Below are 26676 nucleotides of genomic sequence, written 5' to 3' on the forward strand. Positions count from 1 at the left end.
TCTTCTTTCAGACAAATAATATTATAGGAGAACAAGAATTTCTCTCTCACATAAAATACAGCTCTTTCTTTCATTAGCTTCAGTTTAGCTCCTTGCATCTTGCTGGAACAAGCCCGAATACTGTATTTCCTTCTCTGAGATATTGTGTGTGTGTGGTTTTGTTGTTCTCCACCCCCAGTGATTTGTTGTTAACACTGTGAGGTTTATTCAGCTGAGCTCCTGAAAATTGCTAGTATGGATTATTCCAATAACTGTGGAATCAGCATTTTTTTCTGGCTGTAGCCATAGTTTTCCTGCTCAGTTCAGGTGATTATTAGATTTCAGACTATCCTCTTCGCTTGCCTCCTTAAACAGCTCAAGAATGTGTTTGTGGTTCTAATGTGCAAATTTTCAGGGTGGTGGCAGTATTTGTTTTGGGAAAGAAGCTTCAATACAACTGGTTCAGCGGGTTTTATCTTTTTTTTTTTTCATTCTTGTTTTCAGGAAATTGCTGAGACAGAATACTCAAGAGTTCATAAAAACATACTTGTTTTTCAGATTAGAGCTATGTGTGAAAATAAACTGTGATAGGAAAATATACCAAATTTTGCTTTTTGATGATAAATAGGTAAAAAACTAGAAGGGATTTTTAGTTTTATTAAAGCAACACATTTAGTTAAAATATGAGCAAAGCTAGAATAGAGCTCCTTGGAAAATAACTTTGTAAATGCATTTCCTGTTAAAATGAGTAATTATCACTTCAGTTCCCTAGTCCTCAAGAGAATTCATCAGCAATAGACAGAGTATGTTGATAATGTTTGAGGAAAAAAAGGCAGAAAAACATATTCAGATGTTCTCTGTAAAGGCACACTGTATGAACACACATGGGAGGGGAAGCACAAATGTATGTTAGTGCTTTTTCGTTTCAATTTTAGAGGAGAAAGGAATTGTCTGTGATGTGGTCGCCCTGAAATACATCTTCCTGCTTGTCTTGGGGAAACAACCTTAAAATTCTAGATAGTGAAAAATGCCTGATAAAGAGATAAAAAATGTGTTTTAATGTTTCATAGCCAGCAACTTCTAGATGTGATTGTATAGCTTCATTAGAGATTAACTTGTTGAAATCATGCCACTTGTTTGAAGTTAATATATTTACACACATAATATTTCTTCTTTCCTTTTAAGTTCAAAATCTCTGAAGATGCAGAAGATGCATATGAAGATATATGAAATCCAACAACTACCTGGGCATGAGATGCACGCAGCTGAGCAATCCATTGCTCCCCAGTCTGCCAGACATCAATTTCATGACACACATGAGAGTTTGGATCGAGTTTGGTATACCTGGCGTCGAAGGAGAAGGGCAAAAGAATGCCAAATCAGGTGCTAAACACAAAACATAATTTTCACTGAATGGAGCAGGGGGATCAGACCTGAAGAACTCTGGTTTTAGTAGTTTAAGTGCAGGCTAAGGCAAAGGTTTTTGTTCACAGGCATGCCAGACAGTTCTGAAGGTATCTTGTGGTGACTTGAGGACATGCATTGGCACAGTCAAATTTCATAAATTTTTTTACTTTCTAATGTAGAAAGACTAATGATTTAATCTTGCCCACCTCTTGTGTTTCTTTTGTTTGTTGAAGGAATCTTGACAAAAGTGGGATGGCAATTCTTTAGAGATTAAAAGCCTAATATGTGTTGAACAACCGGAGCTGATCCAGCAACTCAGCCCTGCTGAAAGAGGCAGGGCCTATTCATGACTCTGTGCTTTAATTAATTACCTTGATGTCTTTGGTGCTTATTGGGGCCCTCTGTGTGTCAGTTAACTCTTAAATCTCTTTGTGGAAATAAAAAAGGGATGGTGAGGGGGGGAAGGTGACAGCCTCACAGCCACAGATTAGTGAGTTGAACTGGTACAAGGAGGAGCTGGGTGAGAAGTAGGACTGCTGTGGGGGAGGTAGGAAGGAGAGCTGCTGGTTTCAGGCAGGAGTAATCATTAGGCTGGCTGCTGTGGAAACAAGTCTGACTCAGTTGACTTCAGGGAGACAGTGATGTTATTGCTTCTAAATCCCAGAAAGGCCCCCCAGTTAATTAGCAGCTTCCTCAGTAGTATCAAGTGGGTGTAAGTGGACTGCTTGGAAGATGTTTCAGCAGGCTGGGTTTTCTAAGGAAGTATGTCCCAGTGTGTCTTATAATGATGCAATTTTGCTTGGTGAATAGTCCTGTTAATGGTACTGATTTCATGGGGTAAATATTTCATATAGGCATTGATCTTTGAAAACCAGATCCTTGGTATTATTACTGAAACTAGCATAAAACTTCTTACTTTACTGCCGCCTTGGAACTAATAGAGGAAGAGTGCAAAGGCAACTAACCTTTCCTTACATTCCAGGTATCTGGCAAACAAATTCTTCTATATATGGGCAAAAAAGACATTTGGACAAGTTCTCCCTTCCAAAGCCAGGTATATAAAATTACAGAAGTTGAGTTGGGGGCTTTTCTTCCCTTTTTAAATTTTTTTTATGTCTTAGTGCTGTACCATTGGGCCGAGAGTACTGGCTGCACAGAAAATACCTGGATGGATGTCTTAGAGATCACTTGAAGGTTTCCACTGAATACTCTTCTTCCTCCTGTTTTTTGACTGTTTTTGATAATCATGGTTTAACTTTACAAACTAAACTCATGGAATCGTGGTTGTCTTGATGTAGTTGAACTGTATGTGCATATAAATGCTGGGGTAGGGTTGTGGTACCTGCTTTGAAATGAATAATTTTTCAAAGTTACAACTAGAGGTCTTGCAGTTCAGTTCATTTTAGTGTTTGCACTGTGTTCTGAATGTGTATTCATTTATGCTTTGTAACTGTCTAAAATACCTGTGGCAGAGAATTTGTTTCTGTTTTTAGCCACCTGTCAGCTACTGAAACCCAACACTTGGATACTTCTTTCTTGTTTTGCTTTAATTTGCATGTTCATTCTTGTTTGACCACACCCTTGGGAATTGCAGCAGTTCCCAGTGGGAAGACCTGTATTTGTTACAGTGAGAATAAGATCAGGCCCTTAGTTACCCAGTTTCGTTGTACTGTATCTGACTGTATGTAGTTGGAATACACTGTACATGTATGTCTGCCCTAGCTGGTAAATGGAAGTTGTTCTGTGAACCTCTCTACTCTGCTATCCCATATGCTGCATTTGCACTGCTTTGGCTGTGTCTAAATTCAGGACAATGATTACTTCTTTTATTTATTTTTTAGGCGGATGAGTAAAAGTACATTTTATGAAGTTTGGCTAGTAGCATAAGCAGTAATGAATTGCCTTTTTAGACTTCAGAGTCCCCAGTTATCTATAATTGCAATGTTCTGTTAGTGCACCAAGTCCAAATAATTATCATATAGAGCTCATTTCTTTTTTCTTTTTTTCCTTTTCTGCTTGAGTGCTTGGAATGACTTAGCAACTTGGCTCGGGGTAGGTAGCCCTGAACTGCAACTTGTGAGAGGATTCAGATGTGTTTTACTGAGGGATCTCTGGGTATTCCAAGCCTAATCCTGTTACTACAGACCTGACCAATTTCATTAAGCTGGTGGGGTAGTTGTGATCAAAGGTTGTGAGTCTGCGTGCTTTTTGTTTGTTAGCTTGTATGTTTTCATGGGTCCTTCTGTTTTCCTCCTCTCTGTCACAAAGCAGAAGAATGTTTTTGAAAGTATTTGTATTCCTGTTGATGAGACTTTCCAGTTTCAGAAGAACTTTTCCAGTTCTTAGGCTGCTGCCCAGGTCATCTTGATCACATGGAAAAATGCTTGATAAAATATTTTAAAATGAAAAAAAACCCATGAATTGTTTGAAGTAGTAGATAATGACCATTATTTTTAGTTAGATGATCAAAATCCTAATTCCTTCATGCAGACCCTCCTATCTTTTAATTTTCAGTTATTCACAAATCCGTTTAAATGTAGCATCACTTCTTACATGGTCAGCTGTGTGGTAATGAAATCTGGGTATAAAAGCAGAGACTGTTCTATATGTGACTTGTGAATCCATTTTGTGCATGGCTTAGCAGCCATTGGAAGGAGAAGGTACATGAGCAGATGAACAGCTTTGATTTTAGTGTGGGTGATGTGCAACTAGCTGAGGGAGTTCTTAAGCCTATTTAAGTGTTCTTAAAGAAGATTTTAAATTTAGGATGACCTAAGATCAGCTGTTTCTAAGAACATAAGGGAACAATCCAAGTGTTATAAAAGCTGAAGTAGCTTTTGTATTTATTTCTATACATAAAATATTTTGTGTTTAACAAAGTAAAACACAGAACTGAGCATAAGAGATACAAGTTATTCATAGGTCTGAAGTCAACTAGCACTGATATTTGGAGTTGGCGACATCTGTCTTTCCTTCCTTGACTTTATGTGAAGTATTTACAGGCAGTAAGCTGATTGTTTCTTGTCATACTTCATAAAGTCGTGGAATAAAGTGTCACAGTAGGATAGTGGGATTTAAGTGCAATTAGATACTGTTGGGCTAATCAGACAAGGCTGGAAAAAAGGTAGCATAATCTTCATTAAAACTGATTTGTGGTCAACCTTTCATATGTCCAAATCTTTCAACTGTTTAGATGCTTTTATGACCAGAAGATTCTTCAAAAAACTTTTGGAGAGTGGAAGGAGTGGTGGACTGTTTGCAGAGAAGGAAAGCTCAGCCTCAGAGCAGAAAACCATTACAGGTTTGTGAAATGACTTCCTGTTTTTATGTGTATATGAGGAATTTTCTTTAGGTTCTGAAGGAGTTACTAACACCAGTGGGCAAATTACATCAACAGTACCTCTAGGCCAGAAGCAATGTCTTCATTGATTATCTTCATATTTCCTATCCAGCCTATCTTTAGAGTATAATGGAACTTGAAAGAATCCTACTCTGGGCATTTGGTAGCTATTTCACTGAATGGCACTTTTTCATTTCTCAGGCATTTTCTCTGCAATTTGATGTTCAAGGCCTGGAGAGCCCATGTAAGGCAGCAACAAGGAAAGAGGAACAAATACTGTGTTGTACAGTCTCGTGGTAAGTGAAGTGCTTTATTGGGTGGCCTATTGAGATGGGAATTTCTATGGGCAGTATTTACAGAGAATCTCTGTCCCTTGTATGTGTTTGCACATCACCTCCCCCCACCGCTCCCCCACCCCATGGAAATGTAATGCTTTTAGGTGCAGATGGTTGTCTGTCTTAAAGCTGGCAGGGGGGTTCTGTTTGATGTAGTACCCTGTAGCTAGCTAGTTATTTAGGGATGCCAGTGAATAAGCTTAAGGGCCACTCCATCTGCTCTGGATTGCATTGTTTGTTTTGGGGGGTGTTTTGGTTGGTTTGTTTGCTTGTTTTTCTTTATCACAATATGTGTTCACGTAACTATTTTTTTATAGAATGTGTTACTGGAATTCTATCAACTGTGACTGTAGAAATTAGATAGTAATTCCCTGGGGTATTAACTGCACATGTCTTATCTGTATTCACTATTCCTTCTCGCTTGTGTCTTGCAATTGAAAAGAGGCCCAAACTGTTGAATGCACCGTATCTTACTGTGTAGAGCCTTTGTTTTGCAGTGGATTTGTCGTGCTTATGAAATTGCATATATTGATTGCAACTTCCTTTGGCTTCAGGGGGTATGTTCCCCTGAAGGAGAGGATGTCCCTGTGTTAAAGGTGATCCTGTGGTTTTGTTCTGTGCTGATTTGCAAAGTAAGTTAACTGGTCTCTTTGCATGTGAATGTAGCCTCAGAATATTACAGAGACTGGGCCTTTGGAAACAAACTGAGAGGCTATTTCCTCTCTTACTGAGGGCAGAGTGCTTACCGAAGCAGTTGTGTGTTACTTACATAGAAAAGTGACTAAGGTAGTTTAATACTTGATTCACCAGATCACAAGGAAATCTTAAACCATAAGTGTGGTGGGGTTTGATATTTTGTTTTTTTTGAGGGGGGGGCTTGGTGTTTTTTTTTTTGTTCTGTTTTGTTTTTTGCTTTTTTGTTTGGTTGGTTGTTGTTTTTTTTCTAGTTTGTGTGAAATGGCATAAAATCAGTGATGTTTTTTCTAATAACTTTGCTTCTATAGTGTCAGTTCTGGGAAGCCAGACTGTTGTGCGGAGAAAGTGCAATGCACTGCATAAAGTGGTAAACTGGAATTCGTGGCACCACTTCTGGTTTTAGCTGCATGCTCAGCTTGCTAAATGAACTTAACTTGTTTCTGGTTGATTTCTCTGCTTGTGATAGAGAATAACTCTTGAAAAGCTACTGATGAACCTGATGAACTTCTTTTTTAAAATGAAACAAAGAAAATCCTGTGATTCTTACTCAGTAAGGTTGTTACGCTGAATATTGTTCTACAGTTATATGCCCTGTAAGCACTGAAGACAAAGCAGTGGCATTGTCTGATAATTCACGCTGCTCTGACCAAGTGGCATGATGCTGTCAGCGTTTCAAAGGTTCTTGCCCGTTCGACACCCTCAGCCGGATGGTTTTTCGCGGCTGGTGGTGCTGTTTCAGGGTTTCCCACGAGGTGTCACTGCGGGCTGAGGGGGATGGAGCTCAGGGGCAAGTTAAAGAACAGTTCAGATGTTTAAGTGGTTAAAAAGTGCTGCATTCATGCATGAACTTAAGATGAAGTATTGTTTTTGGTTTTGTGCACAGCAAAGAAGCAAAACTTGCTCAGGACTTGGCAGTGCTGGCTGGTTTATGTTGATGTCCGAAGGACAAAACGTGGGATGCAGTCTGTGGCGTGGGCATTCCGGGAAAGAAGCTGTTTGCGGTGAGAATGGAATGGAAACAAGCAGAAAGGCACTGACCATAATGCCATGGGTTTTACCTGTGTCCTGTTATCTCTTCCTGCAGTGACTTTGTTCCATGTTAGAATTGTTTTTTCCTCCTTTTTGGGGTGTGTGTGTCTGAATTCTTCTGGTACATCCAGAGACTGTGAATTTTGAAGATTGTTGTTCATGCATTTTCTGGTGAGGGGAAGGTGTTTTCTTGCACTGAACTATGGAACCTGCATTTGAACATGTCTGTAACATACCTTTGGCAGCATATCGTGGGCAGTGTGGAGAAGACGCTACCAGAGCTGCACAGGACATAAAATGAACGTTTTGGCTCTGCAGCATTGGGCCCAGAGCCTGCAATTTCGAGTAAGTCCCAGGAGCTTCCCCTCCTACCAGATCTAATTTTTAAGTTGCATGCACATACACATATGACTAATGTTGCAGGTTATTAAAGTATAGGCCTTATACTCATTTGCTTTGCGAATTGCAGTACTTAAGATGGACGAGCATATTAACATATGAGGAAATGGAATGAAGCTGTGTCAGGGGAAGTTCAGATTGGACATTAGGAATAGGTTCTTCATTGAGAGGGTGGTCAGTCACTGTAACAGGCTCCCCAGGGAAGTGCTCATGGCACCAAACCTGTCAGAGTTCAAGGAGTGTCTGGATGATGCTCTTGGTCATATGATTTGGTTTTAAGAAGTCCTGGGAGGAGCAGGGAGTTGAACTTGATGATCCTTACAGGTCCCTTCCAACTTGAGATATTCTGTGAAGAAGGTCAGACCAATTTTTTTTACAAGAAATCTAGGCAAAGCAAACTGGGTCCGTGTCTTGTATTTGCTAGGAAGCAGACTGTCCAAAGGAGTTGTTACTGTCTTACACAGTGCTTGATGATAGTGGAACTATTGGAGTTCTCTTCATCACAGAAACTAGCTGCAGGTCAATAGGAGGTTAACCAGGTGTGTGTGTTTGCAGCTCTGGCATTTTGAGCAGGGCATGAAGAGTATTTGCATCCAGCTGAACTCTGATCTACTATCCCATTAGGAGGCAAGATAGCACTGGTCAGCTGCTTGTCAGCACCCTGCCTCTTTGTAAGACAACATTTCGTATGTCCTAATGAATTTCTGTGATCATACTCAATTCCATTTTGGGGTAAGAAAATACAATCCAGCATTTCATATTCTTAAAAGGTTGTCATCTCCTTCAGTAAGTAGTTCATCCTAGCTGGTGAAAACAGTGTTAAAGAAAACAAGTTTTCTTTCTTTTGATGGAACCGGCCCTTTGTCCTTGTCATTAAATGCAGGTATTAAATGATATTTGATTTGGCCTGTGCTGTAAGATGGCAATGCTGCCTGGTTTTCTTCTGCTAAGGAGATAAACTCATGGCTTGGGAAATCTTATCTCAAGATGTGATTCTCTTTCGTATGAAAATACTCTGAAAGCCTATTATTTTGCCATTTTAATATAAAAAGTGTGAAAGTATTAATTAAAAAGTTTAATATCAGTTCTTTGTCTTTGACCTTGTCTGTGCTGACACTCCTTTGATTTGTTTCTTGTTCAGTTGGTTAGTTAGGTGTTTTCCTCACCTTGTGGGGAGATACCTCATTGCTCATGGATTTTACCTTGAATTTGCTATTCCTCCTGTGTTCTTCCTTTTGTCTTCTTTATTCTACTTCCCTAATCTTGTCTGTTTTTTTTTTTCCCTGTTGCCCTCCCTCCTCAATTGTACTGTCAGGCTTGGTTGCAGTGGCGAGAGTTGTATTTGTACTACCAGAATAACAAGCAGAAGGAGACTAGGGCAGTAACTCACAATCGGCACTGGGAGTTGAAGAGGTGCATGGAAGCATGGCTGGGATACGTAAACCTTCACAAAACAATGAAACTTCAGATTGGTGAGTGAAGATGATGAGTTAGGACTGAGCAGGGCTCAGCCCCTTTGCTTAAGGCATAGTGATGTTTTTTTATATTCTAGGAGATGCTGCAGTGTTTCTGCTTACTCAACAGGTAGTGAGATGCAACTTAGACTGTATGCTGCTAAGGCTAGCTAAGGTTATATGCTGAACTATTGAGGAGATAACTTGCTTTCCTTGTGATTTAAAAGAAAAAGCTTTAGATTTCCCTTGATGAAAACTTGCACATTGTCATTGCACTGCAAATGATGGAGTGACTTAACTTTCCCTTCTTCAGTGAGTGCAGTATGTTACTGCTTTAAAACTGCCTTTGTGATCAATAGGAAAAATGTAGTCCATAGCTGAGTCTTACTGTGAATTCTTACCACCATATTTCAGTGCTAGAGCTTCTGTCACTTCAGAACCAGTGGTTTAAGTGTCATGGCCTTACCTGATAGAAATGAGCCAAGGATGGAGCAAGTAATGAGTAATTTGTGTGTTTGTTTTCCAGAGCTGGCCCAAGAGCATCACCGAAGCAGGATAGTCCGGTGGTGTTTCTCTAGCTGGCGGCTGTCGTGGGAGTGCAGGAGAAGAATGCATGCTAACCAAAAGGACATGGAAAAGCTAGCGTCAAGGATTGCCTTACGGAGAGTCTTTGCACACTGGAAGCATTGTATCCGATCTGTATTTAATTGCTAACAGGGACAGGTTAAAAACATTTCCTCAGGGAAAAGATCTGATTAATAAGCAGGAACGTTGTGCAGTAGCGTGGGTGACAACAAACATCTTACCATTAGTAAGATGTATGTACAGCCGTACTAACAATTAGTATAACTGTTGCAATTACAGTTTGTTAACCTGCTGACAGCTAGGAGCCAGCAGAAGATAATTTAGGGGTGGAGAAGAATTGATTACTTAACAGTGAATTGGAAACATACTGTGAACATGACAGTAATCAAAACTTGTGCAGGTAACAGTGCTGGAAATTAAAGTACTGAAGCAAATTTAGATGGAGATCTAGTGCCCCTCTGTGGGAGAAGGTTGTGTATGTATCAGGGTGGATGTTTCTGTGTAGAAGATCCTTTAACACAGTGACAGATGTTGTACTGTGTATGGAAGAGACACGGCAGTGTGAGCTGGCTGAAAAACACTACAGGCATCATCTGTTGGTAAGAGCACTGTTATGCATCAGGTGGAAGAGGCTGTGGAGGGAAGTTGGATACTTCTGGCTGGCACTATGCCTTTAATACCAGTAGTGGGGTGTGGGCGTTAAGTGGGCAATGCCCCATTTTCTGCCAGGGTGAGTTTGGCTCTACCATCAGGTTTCTAAATTCCAACTGTCTGAAATCTGCCAGTTGAATCCAAATGGGGAAACTGTGCTGCTGTCCAGAATAATTATTCTTCCAATTGGGAAGCTGGTGATGTAGCAGATTAATCTTGATGCTATTGGCCATTTCACCATGATAGTGCATTTTCCCCATTGATTTTTCCCTGCTTTTTTTTCTTACCACCACTACCTCAAATGTTTCTGTCTGCCTCAGGCATGAACAGTCCTCCAGCTTTTTTGGAACTGAATTATGTTCAAGTGTGGATCAGTGCTGATCATCAAAGCAGTGGCAGTCAATAAACGTATTTAGATCATAGATTGAAAACATTGACTATAAGAGAACTTTAAGGCAGGATGCTCTCAGAATGCTCTTTACTATGTTCATCCCTGAATCTCAAGGCATTTTGGGATCGTAGATCAAAAGACCTTGTGCAGAAGAGACCTGAAAGAGGAGTGGATCTTTTCTGTTCTTGATAAGGAACAAATTATGAGTCTTGAAGTGAAGGAGGAGGTAGATTGGGAAAGGACTTGGGTAGTGGTGTTGAAAGCTGAATGAGGAGTTAGATGTCTCATAATAAAACCCTGGGAACATGGAAGGGAATTTTAGTTTAGCTGGAGAAGTGATGATTTGTGAGGGGAAATTGATGCGTGGCTTTGATGACAAGTTCATAAATCTTAGTCGTTGCAAGGAGTAGCATCAAACATGGATTGTAAGGAGCAGCCAGTTCTAAGCTGTGGAGTGCCGGTTTGAGTTACATGAAAGTTGTGGGCATTTCTTCTTGTTACAGACGCTCGGGTTTAAGGGTCTCTGGCAGAATGTCGTGAGCACTCATCTTCAGCAGATGAGAAAAAATCTGTCACACCGTCAGCACCAGGTTACAGTGAGTCTGACCTTTCTTTGTGTTAGTTTTTCTTCAGCTGTCCTGTTGGCTTCCACTTTCATCTACAAAATGCTGGTTTTTGCTAAATCAGTGGCTTTGTTGCTAAATGCTAATAGCCACAGAAAGCCTCCTGTGTAAGTCAATTGTCAGTCTTAGTTTAGTCCCCTCTTTTCCTATGTTTAGGGTGACTTTTACCAGAAAAAATAATCATAGCAGATTATAAAGCAAGGTTGGCATGTGAAACAGTGCAGAAGGCAACCATTGCAGCATGCGGTTTCAGTAGGACATGTAATTATGTCTGTCTTTGGATTCTCTTCCTGCCTTGATATCTGTGTTTTTTCATGTGTATTGTTCTGTTTCAGGTGCTGCAGAAGTTCTGGAACCGCTGGAAGTCCCATTTGGAAGAGAAGGAAGAACAGCAGCAGCAGCCCTTAACAACAGTGGCTTATGCCCGTTATAGGTACGTAGAGAAATACTGATAGAAAATTGTACAAAGGTGGGATTTGTGGGCCTTTGATTCTCTTTTAAAACCTGGTAGTACCTTTGAGGCATGACCGTTCTGCCAGTTGCTCTTATATTTTCTATGAGTAGTGGAGAATTTACATCCCCTGTTTCTCTGTGAAATGTGAGAGGGAGATTGATCTAAGCCTAGCTCTGAGGCTTGCTTAGATTCACTCAAAATGAGGCCATGTCCACAACTGCAGTCATGCCAAATCTATTAGAACTGCTGGAGTTATTCTAATTTAATTTTACAACATGAAATTGAGTGAAATTACTGGGAATCTTTCTTCTTTAGAGGTGCTTGGTGTTTCTGTTTTCTATTAAAGTAAATGGATGCTGTGGGTTCTCATCACTCTTAAAATTCAGAGTAACGATACATCTTACTACTTTTACTGGCATATTATGGAGCCATGGACATGCACAGGAATTACAACAGTGTGTTCTTGTTCATTGTGGAAATCAGTCCAGGTGGAGAATATTGATTGGAAGAGGAAGAAAAAGAAAGAGTATTTGCCTTTTCTGAGATTCCTTGAAAGCCTTGCTTGGGCTTGTATTCTTACCCACAGATTCAGTGCTGACTCTTCAAGGTAGAGTTATGATTTATTGAGCTATTATATGCTTTTACAGTAAGACCCCTCCCTGGACAATGGGACACTTTTCCCTGCATAAGTTGAGAGACAAATAAGTATTCTTTAACATTGAATCTTCTTCCTAGTAGACTTGGGACCTTGTGCTTTTCATTGACAGAGAATGGTCACACCCTGTGTTTCAGATTCATACCTTTGTGTCATGAGAAGCCTGGCTTCACAGTTGAAAAGCAAGCTGCAGAAAGTCTGGTTTGGCTTGGGTATGGGCTTGCTCTTTGGGAGATTCACAGATAGATTTGGAGTGCAGCTGAGTAATGAGGGCAGCTGCATTTCTCCAAGCAATTAAGAGTTTTTCACAACTGTTTTGAGAGTGCAGCTGTGCTGTTAGCTCTTATCCTCTGGAGACAAGGAGAGAGAAAATGCTCAAACACTCAGGACCTCAAGCTTAGTGACGGTGAGTTGCAGCATACAGCTGCTGCAGTGTCACTCTTGCCTGTCTCACCAGGGAAGAGACAAACTCACTGGTTTTGGAGCCATACCTTGATTTCATGGGTCAGGAGCGTTTTTGTGTGCAATCCTTTCTCCTTAGAAAGAATATAAATGAAGTCCTATTTCCTGAACAAACGATAAGAAGTGTGTTCCTTGTTCTGAGGTCGGAGGCTGCTTTTCAACCAGTCCTAAGTAAAACTTCCATGGCAGCTTGCCAGAACTCAGCTTCCCTGTTGGTCTCTGATGCATGTATATGCTGTTTCACAAGTCAGTGCCCCAGTTGTGTTGTCTGGTGGTAAGACCTGGGAGGTACCCCAGAAGAACCATCAACTGGGATTTGTGACTGTCTACAGATCAGAGACACTCTTACTGGCAACTGCTAGTACCCTCCAGGAAGACTTATGTTGTTTACCACCTCATGAACTTGTAATGAGCTGTAACAGCTATACCAAAAATTACCTGGTAAGAATCCAAGTATCTTTTAGGCCTCTTTAGACTGGAGAAGAGCTGAGACTTGCTGACAGTCTAATTAGTACACCCACATGACTGAGGTCTAGAAATAACTGGTGTGCTCTTTCTACTAGGCTGTAGCTCAGACTTCTGGACTAGGAGGCTTCTAATATATGCTGCTTCTGTGAAAGAGATGTATAGTGCTCAATCATAAATATATATTAATTGCATTTTTGGAGTGCTATTTGGTAATGGCTCTCCCTGGAGAGGACATGGACTAGCAAGTATTATCTTCATCTAGAGAGAAAGAAGCTTTGATCATGAGGGCAACTAACCTGACCGTGTTCATAAAAGAAGGCTTTGGTAGAACCTCTTCAGTGTTAAGATCAGTCCACACTTCTCTTTGTTGTTTGTTATTATAATTTCTTTCAAGTCCTATTACAATATTTGTTTTGGTTTTAAATAGAGAAAGTTGAGTAGGATTTTCCAACTGTTTCCAGGGGAGGAGGGATTGGACTGTATTTACAGTGGAGAAGAAATAAAACGTTGTTAGTTCATTTTTTTTCTTTGTGTTTATTCTTTATAAATAAAATTATTTGCTCAGAAGTCGGAACAATCCTTTGAATGATCTGAATGAAAGCAGAGAGTTCTGATACCTTCAGAAAATTCACTAATCTGATGTATTCTGTGTAAGATTTTAGGGAGCAAATTGTCTGTTTTTTAACTCAGAGAATAATGAGGAGTACAGCTGCCTGATTTCCAAAGGTGGCTTGCATTGTTTGAAAAATCAACTGCTTAAGTTGCAGATGGATTAAAATGGTCTCTTTTCTGAAGGAATTCTCTCCTGTGCTGACATTCTCCCTTTTTGCTTGCAGGAGGATGTTGATGAGACAGGTATTTGACATGTGGCTGCTGAATGCCTGCAAGCAGCAAGAATACCGAATGGCAGAGAAGAGGGTAAATCCACTCTCTTTTACCTGGCCTTGTTTAGGAAATAGAGGGCATGGTTTCTTAGTCACTATCTGTGAACATGAGTTGGCATGAGATAGACTTGGGTATTTTAAGTTCCCTTTTCCCTTTTGGGGGATCAAGTCAGGGGAAACAGATTACAACCAGTATCACCTTTTTTGAGTTAAGCTATTTATTAGTAATTTAATAGTAGTTTTGAGATGTTGTTACTAGAGGGTAACTGTTCACACATTCATTCCCTTATTCCCTCACCCAGTAAATGTTAATTTCATAGTTACCTGGTTGAAACAATAATGGTAATAAAGAGTCAATCCCAACCTATTTAAAAAGTTGAGGGTGGTGCTGACAAATTGGTTGGTTCTAGGGAGCTGTCCATAAAATCACTCAAGGGGTCCTTCATTCCCAAAGAGGTATATATAATTCTGTAGTCTTTATCTGTAGCAGCCACTGCGACCTTTTATGTGGTCTGAGTTCCACAACTCCTAGTTGATGGCAGTGTGCATGTGTGTGGCCTTATGCAGATATGGCTCACTGTTGGTGTTCTGCGATTATCAGTCCCTGCAGATTCAACAGGAGTGTTTTCTGGAGCTTATCGGTTCTTAGGAGTCTTTCATACTTTCATGCTACTGATGAGTGTGTAGTTTTCCTCTCTTTGGCTTGCTGTTTTCTAGTGGCAGTTTCTCCATCTACATGCATGTAGGTCCCTCTATAATACATTCACATAAACTCACAGCTAAGGGGCTTGGGTGACATGTTTAAGAGGAAAACAAACACTGGGCAGTTCTGTGCATGTCATCTTTAAGAAATTGCCTTCTGTTGTTTATAAGTGGCCTGTGCCATGAATTTATTGCCACTTTCTTCCTATCGTAGGCTGCACTTCATTTTGAAAGGCAGCTATTGCGTTGTTTCTGGTCCTTCTGGCGTAGAAGAACAGCTGCATGTTTGGAGGAGCAAGAGAACTTGGTTCATGCGCAAGGTCACTACAGCAACCTGCTGCTGCTGAAGGCTTTCTGTCTGTGGAAGCAAAATACTCAGGAGAGAAAATCAGAGTAAGAAGTTTATTTAAAAGGGAGAATGATTTGGATTGGTCCTGTGGTGGCCTACTTTTGGCAGCTGTTAATTCACAGTGATCCTGACTCCTTATGTGTGCTTTGGAATCTACTAGCTTGTTTTTCAGTAAATGACTTACTGAAAATAGCAAATGTGGGGTCAAGTGCATGCTAGAGGGGTACAGTAACATGAGTTGCATCTTAGGAGAAATAATGATTTTTCTTATAGGAGGCTCAAGGAGATGCAAGCCTTAAGATTTCACTATTCAAAGTGTCTGCAGCAGACTTGGAACAAGTGGAAGGAGGTGAGGGAGTTAACAGATGGGGAAGAGCTTGGATCCTATTTGTTTTGTACAGATTGCTTTTACCCATATGGCTAGAAATGAAATGGTTTATTTTAAATAATTAATTTATTTTAAATAATTTTAGTCATTCCTAAGCTCCCCTCCTTTTCCAGGTGGGTAAAACCAGTTCAGTGTGGGTGGAACAGGAATTGCATAGGGAGGAGAGGGAGTTCTTTGACTTCTTGTTCACTTCTCTAATATAGTGAGAATGGGACTGTAGTTTAGGAGATTTACCCAGGAATGTAACCAGAGTTAACATGGTGAAATTATCCCTACCCAGTACTGTGCATGTCCTTCTCAAAATTAGAAGTTTGCAAGGTTATGGTGTGGTCTGTAGTTATGTACAAGTCACAGCAGGCCCTATCAGATGGCTCTTCACTTTTATGCTGGGCCTTTCGCTTACCATGATGTGATAGACCAAATATGCCTCGCAGCATTTTGTATTGAGGAGTTTTAGAGTTGACACTCTAGTATGTTGGTCCAGAGCTGTTAACTTGAGTGAACTGTATCAGTCTTCAAGAGGATTTCTAAAAAGGGCAGGGTTAAAAAAGCCTGAACCAGGCCTTCTGGAGAAATAGCAGAATGCAGCACTAGTTGGAGTGAAAAACTGTTACAGCAAGATTAAAGGATAGATGTTTCCCCAGTGATTGGAAATGGTCCTTTTACCTCTTTGCTCTGCCACTGCCTGTTTTCTCTCTATCATGTGTACAGGTCTTTCTCCTCTTTCCCCCTCATAGTATGTGGAACATCAGCGTGAGAAATGGAGGAAGCTGGTGCAAGCAGACATGCACTATCAGCACACATTACTGGGCAAGACCTTGGCAGCCTGGAAGGTAGGAGGGAACATCCTTTCCTATGAGGGATTTGTGTGTGTGTGTGTGTGCTCAAGTGCTTTGGTGAGAACAGAAGAGCTGCCATGCTGTTTCACTCTAAGCACTTGCATACCAGGGTGGAATGAAGGCTGTTAGAGTATATAAGCTCTAGCATTGTTTTTTGGAGTAAAAGAACCAATGTAATCATGTGGCTTGGTGAAGGGTCTGTCATAGCTGGCATTAACTAGTGTGTAATGACTCTTTATCTCGGAAAAGCAGCATTTTGATTTCAGTGTCTGCAACCTCATTTTCCCCCCACCCCCTGTACTCTACTGCTGCTACTACTCTCCAAAGCTGCTACTAAGAGTTTTCAGATGTCTCCTCTCCTCAGGTGTTGCAGTTCAGGGAGATTTTACCTCTTGCTGCTTTTTTTGCAGACTTACCACCATAAGGTACAGTGTATTCTATCCCAAGTAGCTGACAAGGAGAACCAGCACACCAGACTGCTGCTCCGGTAAGCCTGTGTCCTTGTGCAGCAGGAGAAGTGGCTGCAGTGCACTCAAATTACTCCTTTTCTTTCACTGCCACCTTTGTAAATTTTTGAGTGGTCAGTGCTGGGAATTGACTCTGCTGTGCATTGCTGTTCCTGGGCAGATCACCTGGCTAGAAGAAGTCAACCTCTTCCAGAATTGCCCTCTGTTTTACTTTAACTTTTTTATTTTAGCCCCATAAGGGACAGCAAACTGTATTAGTTTCTGCAGTGAGCACATGGATTCTATGTGGGTATGATATGAAACCAGCCTGGAAGATGTAGAGGCTGTCTTACATTAAGAGTAAGGAGAGTGGTTAAAGATAATTTTGTATTGGTTTGTAGTTGCTTTAGTTTTAACTACCTCATTTGTTTTAATGCTATACAGCCACAGTCACTTGCAGAGCCTGATTGATTTGGCATAAGATGCTGAATTTAAGGGGTGTTCCAATTTTGTACTGCCTTCAACATAGACTCAAAGGGGCAGAAGTTGATTTGCAAGACTGAGTTTATAGAGAGAGCTGGCTTTGGCTCCCCTGTGAGTTGGAGGGTGCCAAGTGAACAAGTGAGAATCATTCTTAATGGGTTTTGTTTGTTTTTTTTTTTAATTTTTATATATTTATATACCCAGGCACGTTCTATGTACGTGGAGAGAAAATGCTCTTGCTCTTGTATGTGAAACTAAGGCTGCTATTCAGGCAGATGAGCACTACAGGAGAGCAATCCTGTCAAAGGTAGGGTCTCTACAGCAGATACGATGTCTTAAGTACAGATGCTTGTTCATGCATGGGTCAGGTAATGCAGGACCAAAAACTTAATCTAAGAGACACTTTCTCCCCGTTTCCTAGCAGGAAGGGAGGATCAATAGTATGGTACAGCATAGTAGTAGTACCTGAGGTGGGGGGGAAGGCAGGTGGATGGAAAAGGAGAATGAATGAAAACTGCAGGGGGACCCTTTGCTGTATTTACTTCATAGGAAATTTGCACTGTCTTGCTGAGCCTTATGTGAAAACTGAAATGAAAATGGTTTTGTTGTCAGCAGTGTGGACTACATTGCTTCTCCCTCCAAAGAACATTGCAGTCAGTCTGTACCCTGTCTCTTGTTTGTATTGCACCTTCAGGTGTTAGCACAGTGGAGGTACGCTGCCCTGCTCCAAGTGTGTAGCCGTCAGCAGAAGATGATGGCTGTGATGCAGGCCAGAAAACATTTGGATATAGGTGAGTTGATGGAGATATTAAACTCTCAAAAGACTTAGTTATCTATGTATGATTCTTAGACATGGCTCAGTAGAGCAGTCTTTTGTGTCATCTGTACAGATGTCTATTAAGCCTACAAAGGATGTCCCCATAGAATGGGGAGGGATTTGGGACTCCAGTGACCAGTTGAAGGCTGCTTGTGCTACTTTGCTTCTCTATTGGTTCCTTGTCTTTCCTCAAGGGAATTTTCCGTTTCAAAATTTACTAATTTTGAGAAGCTCAGATGTCTCTATTTTAAGGGCAGTGCAAGTAATTTTATCAGTTGCTGCTTCAATCTTTCTCTAGTAATTAATACAGAAAGGCCCTCAAACTTTTCAAGCATTTTCATGGTACCAGCGACCTTCTCTCTTGACATGAGGACTCTGAAGCAGCAAGGGCAAATGATTTCCTAAGGATTATAAAGAATGTCAATGGCAGCAGGGAAGACTTGCAAGTCATGGCTCACTGACCGTTACCTGAAGTGTTTCACAATCCTTCTTCCTGGTGCTGAGTACTGTCAGTGTTAAGTATTGCTAAAGCAATACTTAATTATACTTAAAGCAATACTTAAATACTTTCAGTCTTAGTCTGGAAAAGTAGCTGATAACTTGATACTCTCCGAGTTAATTTATCTTCTCCTAACAGTGTGTTTACAGACCATGTTTCTTCACTGGAAGGACTTAACTAGGGAGTCTCTGATGCTGAGGGCTCAGCAGCACAGGGCAGCACAGCACCACCAGCAGCACCTACTGCAGAAGTACCTGGTGAAATGGAAGAAGTATCATCAGCAGTGCCTTGGGAAAATGGTGAGAAGGATCAACAACCTCCCCAAGCCAGTGAGCCAGGGTGGGAAGTTACAGGTGTGGAGGAGTGGGCTGTGCCTGCTGGTGAAGGGAATGGTAGTGACTGAGCATAGCAGCCTTGTGCATTGGTGAGGAAGGAACATGCCAGTGTCTTGCCCAAAGAAGCTTTTGTAGAACTAACCAAGTGATGAGAAGCTGGGCTTGCCCTGAGTGACATCATTTACTGTTAATGAAATCCTTGCTGGGCTCATAGATATACAGATATTGTTACACCAGAGGGCACTTAGATATTGAGAGTTGTCTCAACAGGGCAAAAGGAGGGTGATAAAGGCTGTTTGATACCTGTTCTGTTCTAGTAGGTTTTGGCTCAGATGAGTGGGGTTTGCCTGCAAGTGACTGTTTTGCTTTCCTTACAGCTACTACGGAGACTGGGAGATCAGCTAATGACTCGTAGACTTTGCTCTACTTCTTTCTCCTGCTGGAAGACACGGGTAAGGAATTGTCCCCTGGGTAGCTAGCACTTTTCTGCTTTATCCTTTCCTCTCCTTCGTACTCCACTCACACATGAGAATATGAGGACCATAAAAATGTCTTTAATCATTTTTTTGATTTTTGGTTCCCCTAGCAGAAGAGACACCTTCCTATATACTGGGTGAACTGAGTAGGTTATTGTGCTATAGCTCTACCAGCACATCCTGTTTGGTTGCTGCTCTGGTTAGCATTTGTGGTGTGGGGTATGTAAACTCCTTACCTCTTTGTTGTGCATTTTTTTTCCCCAATAGCTGTTGGAGCAACAATGGGAAAAGCAGAAGATGGTGCAAGCATTGTGGCACTGGTCCCTTTCATTGCAGAGAAAGGTAGGGGCTTGTGTGGGTCAGGGACAGACAAATGAATTTGCAGATGTGCAGATCATACACAGATTTGACTGCAGTTAGCAGCGTGCATGCTCTGAATATCTGTTTCCTTTCATCTTTGGGGTGCTATATGTTATTTTAGGATGCTGGAAAATTGACCCTGAATGCTCTTACCAGATTAAAAATTGTGCACTTTTTTCCCCATGCAGCCTCAGCTGACTGAAATCCCTGTCTCTTTGCCCTTGTGGTAGGGTCCTGCTGTGCTGTAGCTCTGCCTATTACTATCGAGTGGAAGGGAAAGTGTTTCTGTCTGCAGGGGGGCAGTCCCTGGCCCGGAACCTGTGTTTGTAACACTCGAGCTGGTTGTTGGTCCTGTTGTAGGTATTTGCTGCTTGGTTCAGATTTACCAAAGGGCAACAGCAGAAGAAAGATTGCATAGAAAAAGCCGCAGGAGTTTACCATGCTGCTCTTCTGAGAGAAGGTGTAACCCAGGTCTTGAGATACACCACTGGCTTGAAACAGTTGCAAGGACAGCACCAAGCCCAGCATCAGCTTGAGGTGAAAGAGACAAATGATCAGCTACATCCAGCACTGGTCTGCTCTGATCTACTTTGTGTGTATATTTGTGTGCACGTATGTGTCTGGGAGCCCTACATCTTGGCTCTTGTATGGATCTGACATACACTTTTGCCTGTGGTCTTGTCCATTCATACAGCAGAGACTAGAAACTTCAGACTTGTGTTGCTAATTTGGAACCTCTCTTAATGAAGCTATTTCAAAACTGGGCAATTCCTACCATAGATAATATTGCTGGATGAAACCTTTGCATGTGGCTACTGTCTGGTCTCTAAAGTCTGTGCTATAATGAAGCATTAGAGGCTGCGTCTAGTCCTGTCTTAGCTTTAGCATCATTTACACCTTCAAATGTGGGCTTGTGTCACTTCTGACTTTTGAGTATTAGCCTAGCTCTGTTGTGTAGAAAGGAAGATAGGGATGCCTGTATTGATTGCTCTCTTCTTGGTCCTGGGCAGTTTTCCAAGCTCTTTACCAGGTTTTCAAGACACTGTTTGTTCTGTTTCCCAATGTGCAGCCTGTCTCATTGCAGAAGTACCCAGTTCATTTTTCTTACCCAAGTATTTCCACAGTGAACCTGCTAATTTAGCTTAGGGAGCTGCTATGGCTGTGAGGTCAGCAGAAATCTCAGTTCCTTTCTGTGATGTTCTTCCTTGGCGCAGTGGTGTTGCTTCCTATTCTCAGCCATCAAATGCTCTGCTGTTCTTTGTGTTGGCAGGCAGCCTACAACCTTCACCAGTCAGTGTATCGCTGTGCCATGCTGTGGAAACAGAAGGCTCTCTCCAAGAAATTAAATAAGCCTTGTTCTTTTCTTCTACCTCTGAAGAAGCAAGTGACGTTTAAAATGACTGATGTTAGTTCTGGGAGAAGAGGACATTCAGCAGAGGAAAAGCCAAGGCCTTCAAAATACAGTCACCTACCATTTCACCTTGCTGATGGGGACCCAGCTCTCAGTAATCTGTGAGTGTAAAGTTCTAGTTCCTCCTGCAAATATGTAGTTGTACATCTATGTAGTTCTTCTGTGTCTCTCATTTTTGTATTTCCAAGTTCTCACATTGATGTCTGTAGTCCCTAACACTCTCTCTGACCCTGCGTCATGTGCCTGGTCTTGCATTATACAAGATCTGTGCATAGTGAATACATCAGCCCCCAAATAACAAAGGGATTTGTGATTTTTTTACTTAAATATCAGTGACAGGTAGGATCAGCTCAGCTATGTACTTCCCACTGTTTTTCTCAATATGCAACTATGAATTCGTGGAGCATTAGTCACTTGTCATAGAACACGGGGAAACAATTGAAGGATGATTGTGATGGGACTTTTACCATCATGAGGGCTGATCTTGTCTGAGTGGCCTAGAGCTGTCAGTGAAGCTCTTTTTCACTGAAGCCAAGTACAGGGTCTGACATGATATTTGAAATGATAAACATCAAGATCGTGGCAGTGCAGAAATGGAACTTTCTTCTTGTCCCTTTCTTTCCCCTGGGGAAGCTATTCCTTAAAAATTTCTGATCATGGGGCAGTTTCAAGGAAGAATCTTCCATGAAGCTTCTCAGTCCAGGACAGGAGCCTTAAAGGGAAATAAGGTGTTAGGTTCACATTTCTTTAAGTTAGTATATGCTGCAAAAGAAGTAGTTTTGTCTTGTTCAGTTCTGTCCTTTCCACCACTCCTTGTGTTGGCACAATCCTTCATACAGTAAACCAGATTGTGACACTAATACAGGTCAAAATGTAGTCTTTAAACATTATTATTGCATACAAGGGGAATGTTGCAGAGATGAATGATTAGCACTGATTCTTTAGCTGCAATGCCAGCTTATGCTAATTTAAAATACATCTTGGTTCTGTTTGTTCTTTTCAGAAATACCATCCAACGAGCAAGGTTACCACCACAGAGGCCTGACTTCCCTCTGGGCTCTCTAGAAGGCAAGGCACTGCTGGGATCTCCTTTCTCTAGGTAAAGTCTGTTTTTTAAAGTAATGAAAAATAGGGTGGCTTAGAGTGGGATATGCTATGCTTATTCCTTCAAATCCCCTGACCTTCGTAATACAGAATGTTCAGTAGTTATGGATGGTGCATTGCTCTCTGCTACCAAAAGGCCATCCTGACCTTAAAAACATCAGGTTTCTTTATAAGAAGCAGACAAGAAAAACAAACTTTAATGAAACAGCAACCAAGGCCTTTGTTTCATTAGTGAGAGATTTTGAGGGCAAGATAGGGCCCATCACTTCCTTACAGAATGAATGAGCTTAGGGAATAAGTAAAGTTATGAGCTGTTTTTCTGTCAGTCTTGCCACATAAACTTGGAAGTTTGAGCTGTGCAGGATGCTTTTTGGCTCGTAGATCGTGTTTGCTCCACACCAGGCTTGGGTCTGGATTTAACTAATCTACTGAGGAGTCATTACTGATTCTGGGAATGCAGAGCCAGAACTGAATATTTCTGTCTTGGCTGAATCAACTTTGCTGCTCTAAAAGGAGCTATTTTCTTGTAATTTTTATTTTCCCCCAAAGGTCTGTGCTGAGAATGTTCAACAAAGCAGCAGTTTCACTGTCTTGAGCGTTCTGCATTTGTTTGAGTTATGGCAGCACTTCTTAGCCCTGAAACTGAGGAGCTGAAACTGCTCTTGTTATAGGAGCTGAAATTGCTTCTAAGCAGATGTTTAGACTGAACTTTCCTGTGAAACTGTTCTGTAGTTAGCTTTAGAAAAGGCAAATATCAATCAGTTTCCTCTCAAAACCCATCTGAGATTGCCGATCCTGCTCCCTCTTTCTCTTGTCCCAAACCAATATGAGGCAGGATTTTGTTAATGGATTGAATTCACAGGTCTAGAGAAATTGTTTCAGCCTGGATTCATTTGGAGAATTTAGAGCAGGGCAGGAGGAGTAATGGAATCCTTTGCTGCTCTGCTGCTTTTTTGGTTTGGTTTTGAAATCATTGTGGTGTTTTGGTTTTGTTTGTTTGGGCAGTTTTTGCTCTTTGGTAGTTTTGTTTTTTTCCCTTTTAAATTCGGGTTTCCCTTCATAGTAAAGCAGCTGACTGGAAAGCTGTATGCAAGGGAATAACAAGATGACTTCATCCTCCTTCTTTTACAGACCAGAGGCACCCTTTCAGCATACATCTGTGAACAAATGTCTTGGGCAGACTGGGAACTTAATGCAAACACCTGAAGTGGAAGGAAGTACCCCTAAATGTCTGTCTCAAATGGGCAATACCACTCGATCTTACCCATCTCTTGCACATGCTTTACCACTGTGGACAAATGATGTGCACCGTGCTACTCAGAGGCCAGAGCTAAGGTCTCCTTCGTCTTTCATGCCTCAAATGAAAGCTGGAGCAGAAATGGTGAGTGTATTGCTGAAGGAAGAACTAGTGTGCTTACTGGGCTACTCTCAACATGCATGCTGCTTATTGCTGGGTTTTCCTGTGGAGCTGCTGGCGTGGCCATCTGGCCTTTGGGCTGTTCTTTTCTTGTTCTAGCTGTCATCCTAAAAGCTGACCGAGTTAACTGGCTCTGAATGCCCAAGAGCTCTTTACCACCAGTCTGAAGCAATGTTTTACTAGCTGACCAATCCACATGTATTTCATGCCTCTTTTTCTTGGTCTTGTGTCCTTCCTAGCTGGATGCTTTTCCTAGCAATTGACTTGAGAGTGCTCCTCCTTCAAGGAGTTCAGAGCAGTTATAGTTTGCCAACCAGATCACAGGGATTTAAGAGCAACTCAGTTTAGGAACAGTGGCTATAGCTGACAGTCCCAAAAGTTGAAATTCACTTCCCCTGCAAGTAGCTGCTTGCATTTCAACCTCCTGTTCCACGCCAAATGGGTGGTGTTAATCTTGATGAAACATCTCCGTGCTAGAAATCGAAATGCCTACTTCTTAAGCTCTTCTTCTGTGGTATTTTACGAGAGGGACTCGGTGACTACAGGGGGTGTTTGAGTGGGAGTAGGGTTGAGTAGGTCAGGTGCATTCTACTTGTAGGGCTTACTCAAGAGAACCCTTTGAGGGGAAAAAACATGGTATCATTTTGACCTTGTAGAGAGAAGGTCAGCCTGTGAGTGGTCACAGAGGAGCCCATTCCCAAGACTTTCAACAGGACTCTATGAAGAAGAAGTTACAGCCAAACTTGGAGCCACGTTTGCTGTCACCTGAAACCTTGGTGGGAAAACAGAGTCACCAGACTGCAGGTAGGTCCTCATATCCTAACTGTAGCAGTTGTGTGTCCTCCTCTAGTACCTGCAAGAGTGTAAGTAAGCTCCACAAAACATCAGGGAGACGAGACAGTCTTGCGTGCCTTCTTCAGGAGGTGAAGAAAACCAGTCATTCCTTTTTGGGACAGTAATTAGAGTGTTGTGGATTCTGCTGAACTGGGGCTAATACTGTTCTGGGGATTGGAGGAAGGGAACTGCTAGGGATTGGCTTTTTTTAGGAAGAATGTCCTTGAGTGCTGGGATGTTCATGTATGTGAGGCTGAATGCTTCCCTCATTTCAGGAGGGAAGAATTCTCTGAGTTTTCTCTGTACTTACAGTATGGTTGTAAAGGGGACGTAAGGTGTCTAAGCACCTCCCAGTGCAGTGTTTAGGGCATGAAATTTGTGTTCTGTGTGACTAGACTGACTTCATTCTAGAAATACAAAACACTAAATGCTTGCCAAACCAGCATTTGCAGTACTAAATAATTCACATTTATCTTTTTTGTGTATGTTTAAACTGAGTCTTTGGAGCTCGCAGTGCTGTCAGGGCTCCTTCCCTCTCCCTGTACCTGATCTTTTGGGCAAATAGGTACATGTCACAGGGTGAAAAAACTGTGGAAAGGACTGCGGGAGGGTCCCTGTTTCCTATCTACTAACCTTTCGTTGACAAGAAGAAACAGTGAAAGTCTGCTCCCCTTCCATTGCTTGTGCCTTGTATTTTCCATTCAGCTGAAAGGGAAGAAAGGGAGCACAGTTCCAGAGAAGAAATGATGTTACAGAGGAAGCTGGAAGTTGAACTCCGACACATCCAACAGCAGATGCAGTACTACTTCAGCAGGAAGCAAGAACTCAAGTATGTTGCAAAGCCCTTTTATTTATCCAGCCTTGCTTCATGTTCTTGATATTACACTTTTTGTATGTATCTACTTTTAAACTGCCCAGTCTGTTCACAGCAGAAGTGTGAATGAAACAGGAAAGTTCCAGAGGTTTTGATTTTCTAAGAGTTCACTCCAGGTAGGAGAGAGTACATGTGCCACTTCTTTTGTAGTCAGCAAGTGGCTTAATTATACCTTTGGCAGCTGTTAGTGAAAGCATGACAGAGGTACAGGGTGTAATCTGAAGGTGGTACAAATGAACTTGGCAGAGTGAATTTGAGCTTTTAGCTCTTTTATCATGAGGACTTAGCTTTTCCAAGTGTATGGTTGGTGTTTGACAACTTCTCTACTAGAACACATTTACAAAAATGCTTATAAGAAAATGGGGCTGTTGGGAAAGGGAAAGGTCAGGAACAAGCAGCAGGAAATGTAAACAATTTTCAGATGGGTTTCTCTGCATTCCAGCATCTCTTTTTTAAGACTTTTACCATTCACTGGTTCGAGACAAGAAATTGGGTCTTATTGCAAGTATCAATCACAAGTGTAAGTTGGTTTAGACTGCTGAGCTTCTAACTGGCATAAGAATCCTTTAATCCATTTTATCAGGTCCTGTGAGCAGCAGGCAGATATTCTACAGCAGTGGCTAGAAACCAGCACACAACCAGAGGACCAAGGTGGTGTACAAGATATTCAGGAAGAATTGAATCAGGTCTGTAAACAGCAAATTCAACTTACTTAAGTGATAATCACTATGCTATGCACTTAGCCCAAAGGCTGATGGCAGTTGTGAGCAATTTTGTAGTAACCTGTTGTCATGCCAAGAGAATTAAGACTTGTAATGAGAAATGGACTGAAAAGCACAACAGGCTGCTGTGTAGATGCATCTTATTTGTTCAGAAATGTAACTCCAGCTCCAATAGCCCTTCCTAAGGCTGTTTCCAAGCTCCATAGCAGGCCTTAATAGATTCAGTGTTTTTTCCCTGAGATTTCTCAGGACAGTGTAACTACACTACAGTGACTGTATCTGCATTGCTGCCAGTGCCCAGGTTTTAATACAGCCATATGGGTACTTAACTGTTAGCTCTTAAGCTAGACAGTACTTGGCTGTTCCTGAGTGACACTATCCTTAAGAACACTTAATGGTTCTTAAGAGGGCAGCTGGAGTTTACTCACTCTTCCTCTGTCAGGCTAAATGCTGTCTTGCTGTATCAACAGCTTATGCGGTTCTCTTCACTTTCAGTTGCAGGTGAGGATCAACGCTCTCACCAAAGCACAACAGAAAGAGAGGTATCATGTGCAGAGCCTGGTTGCCCGCCTGCATGAAATCCAGACTGCTCTCAACACATAATGCATCTGAACCAATATTCCAACTCATGGGTAGGATTCTTTGCTCTTTTCATAGCAGGGGAGGATGGGAATGTGTACATTCTCTTAAGACTATGTATGGCAATTTTATTTGATAAATTAAATCTTTTTGCTTGCTTTGGTTTGTTCCTACAAGTGGTTAAAAACCACACAGGAGCTGTATATACCTCATGCTGCACTCACAATAC

General features: G+C 41.5%; 1 protein-coding gene across 1 annotated transcript; it reads left to right on the forward strand.

The window, feature by feature from the left end:
- The first annotated feature begins 508 nt into the window (after positions 1 to 508).
- On the forward strand, positions 509 to 26605 carry SFI1 (SFI1 centrin binding protein). The gene is made up of 29 exons (XM_061465897.1): positions 509 to 1362; positions 2369 to 2440; positions 4580 to 4687; positions 4928 to 5022; positions 6641 to 6758; positions 7032 to 7131; positions 8501 to 8657; positions 9166 to 9327; positions 9753 to 9823; positions 10770 to 10862; positions 11225 to 11322; positions 13765 to 13846; positions 14729 to 14907; positions 15137 to 15212; positions 15989 to 16084; positions 16501 to 16577; positions 17224 to 17326; positions 17714 to 17810; positions 18474 to 18634; positions 19048 to 19122; positions 19414 to 19488; positions 19867 to 20043; positions 20777 to 21018; positions 21921 to 22016; positions 23153 to 23402; positions 24095 to 24242; positions 24978 to 25101; positions 25730 to 25832; positions 26364 to 26605. Exons 1-29 carry the CDS (start codon positions 1181 to 1183, stop codon positions 26469 to 26471), a joined length of 3525 nt encoding a protein of 1174 aa, XP_061321881.1. The 5' UTR covers positions 509 to 1180; the 3' UTR covers positions 26472 to 26605.
- Positions 26606 to 26676: the final 71 nt, after the last annotated feature.

The sequence above is a fragment of the Pezoporus flaviventris genome, unplaced genomic scaffold, assembly GCF_033815535.1.
Source record: "Pezoporus flaviventris isolate CSIRO_AGI_PZ_B2104156 unplaced genomic scaffold, CSIRO_AGI_Pfla_v1 ptg000041l, whole genome shotgun sequence".
NCBI classification, from domain to species: Eukaryota; Metazoa; Chordata; class Aves; order Psittaciformes; family Psittacidae; genus Pezoporus; species Pezoporus flaviventris.

Coding starts and splice junctions, on each gene's coding strand:
- SFI1 (XM_061465897.1), top strand. CDS start 1,181: ATGCAGAAGATGCATATGAAGATATATGAAATCCAACAACTACCTGGG. Junction 4,688..4,927: donor AGAGCAGAAAACCATTACAG/GTTTGTGAAATG, acceptor TTCATTTCTCAG/GCATTTTCTCTGCAATTTGA. Junction 9,824..10,769: donor ACTACAGGCATCATCTGTTG/GTAAGAGCACTG, acceptor TTCTTGTTACAG/ACGCTCGGGTTTAAGGGTCT.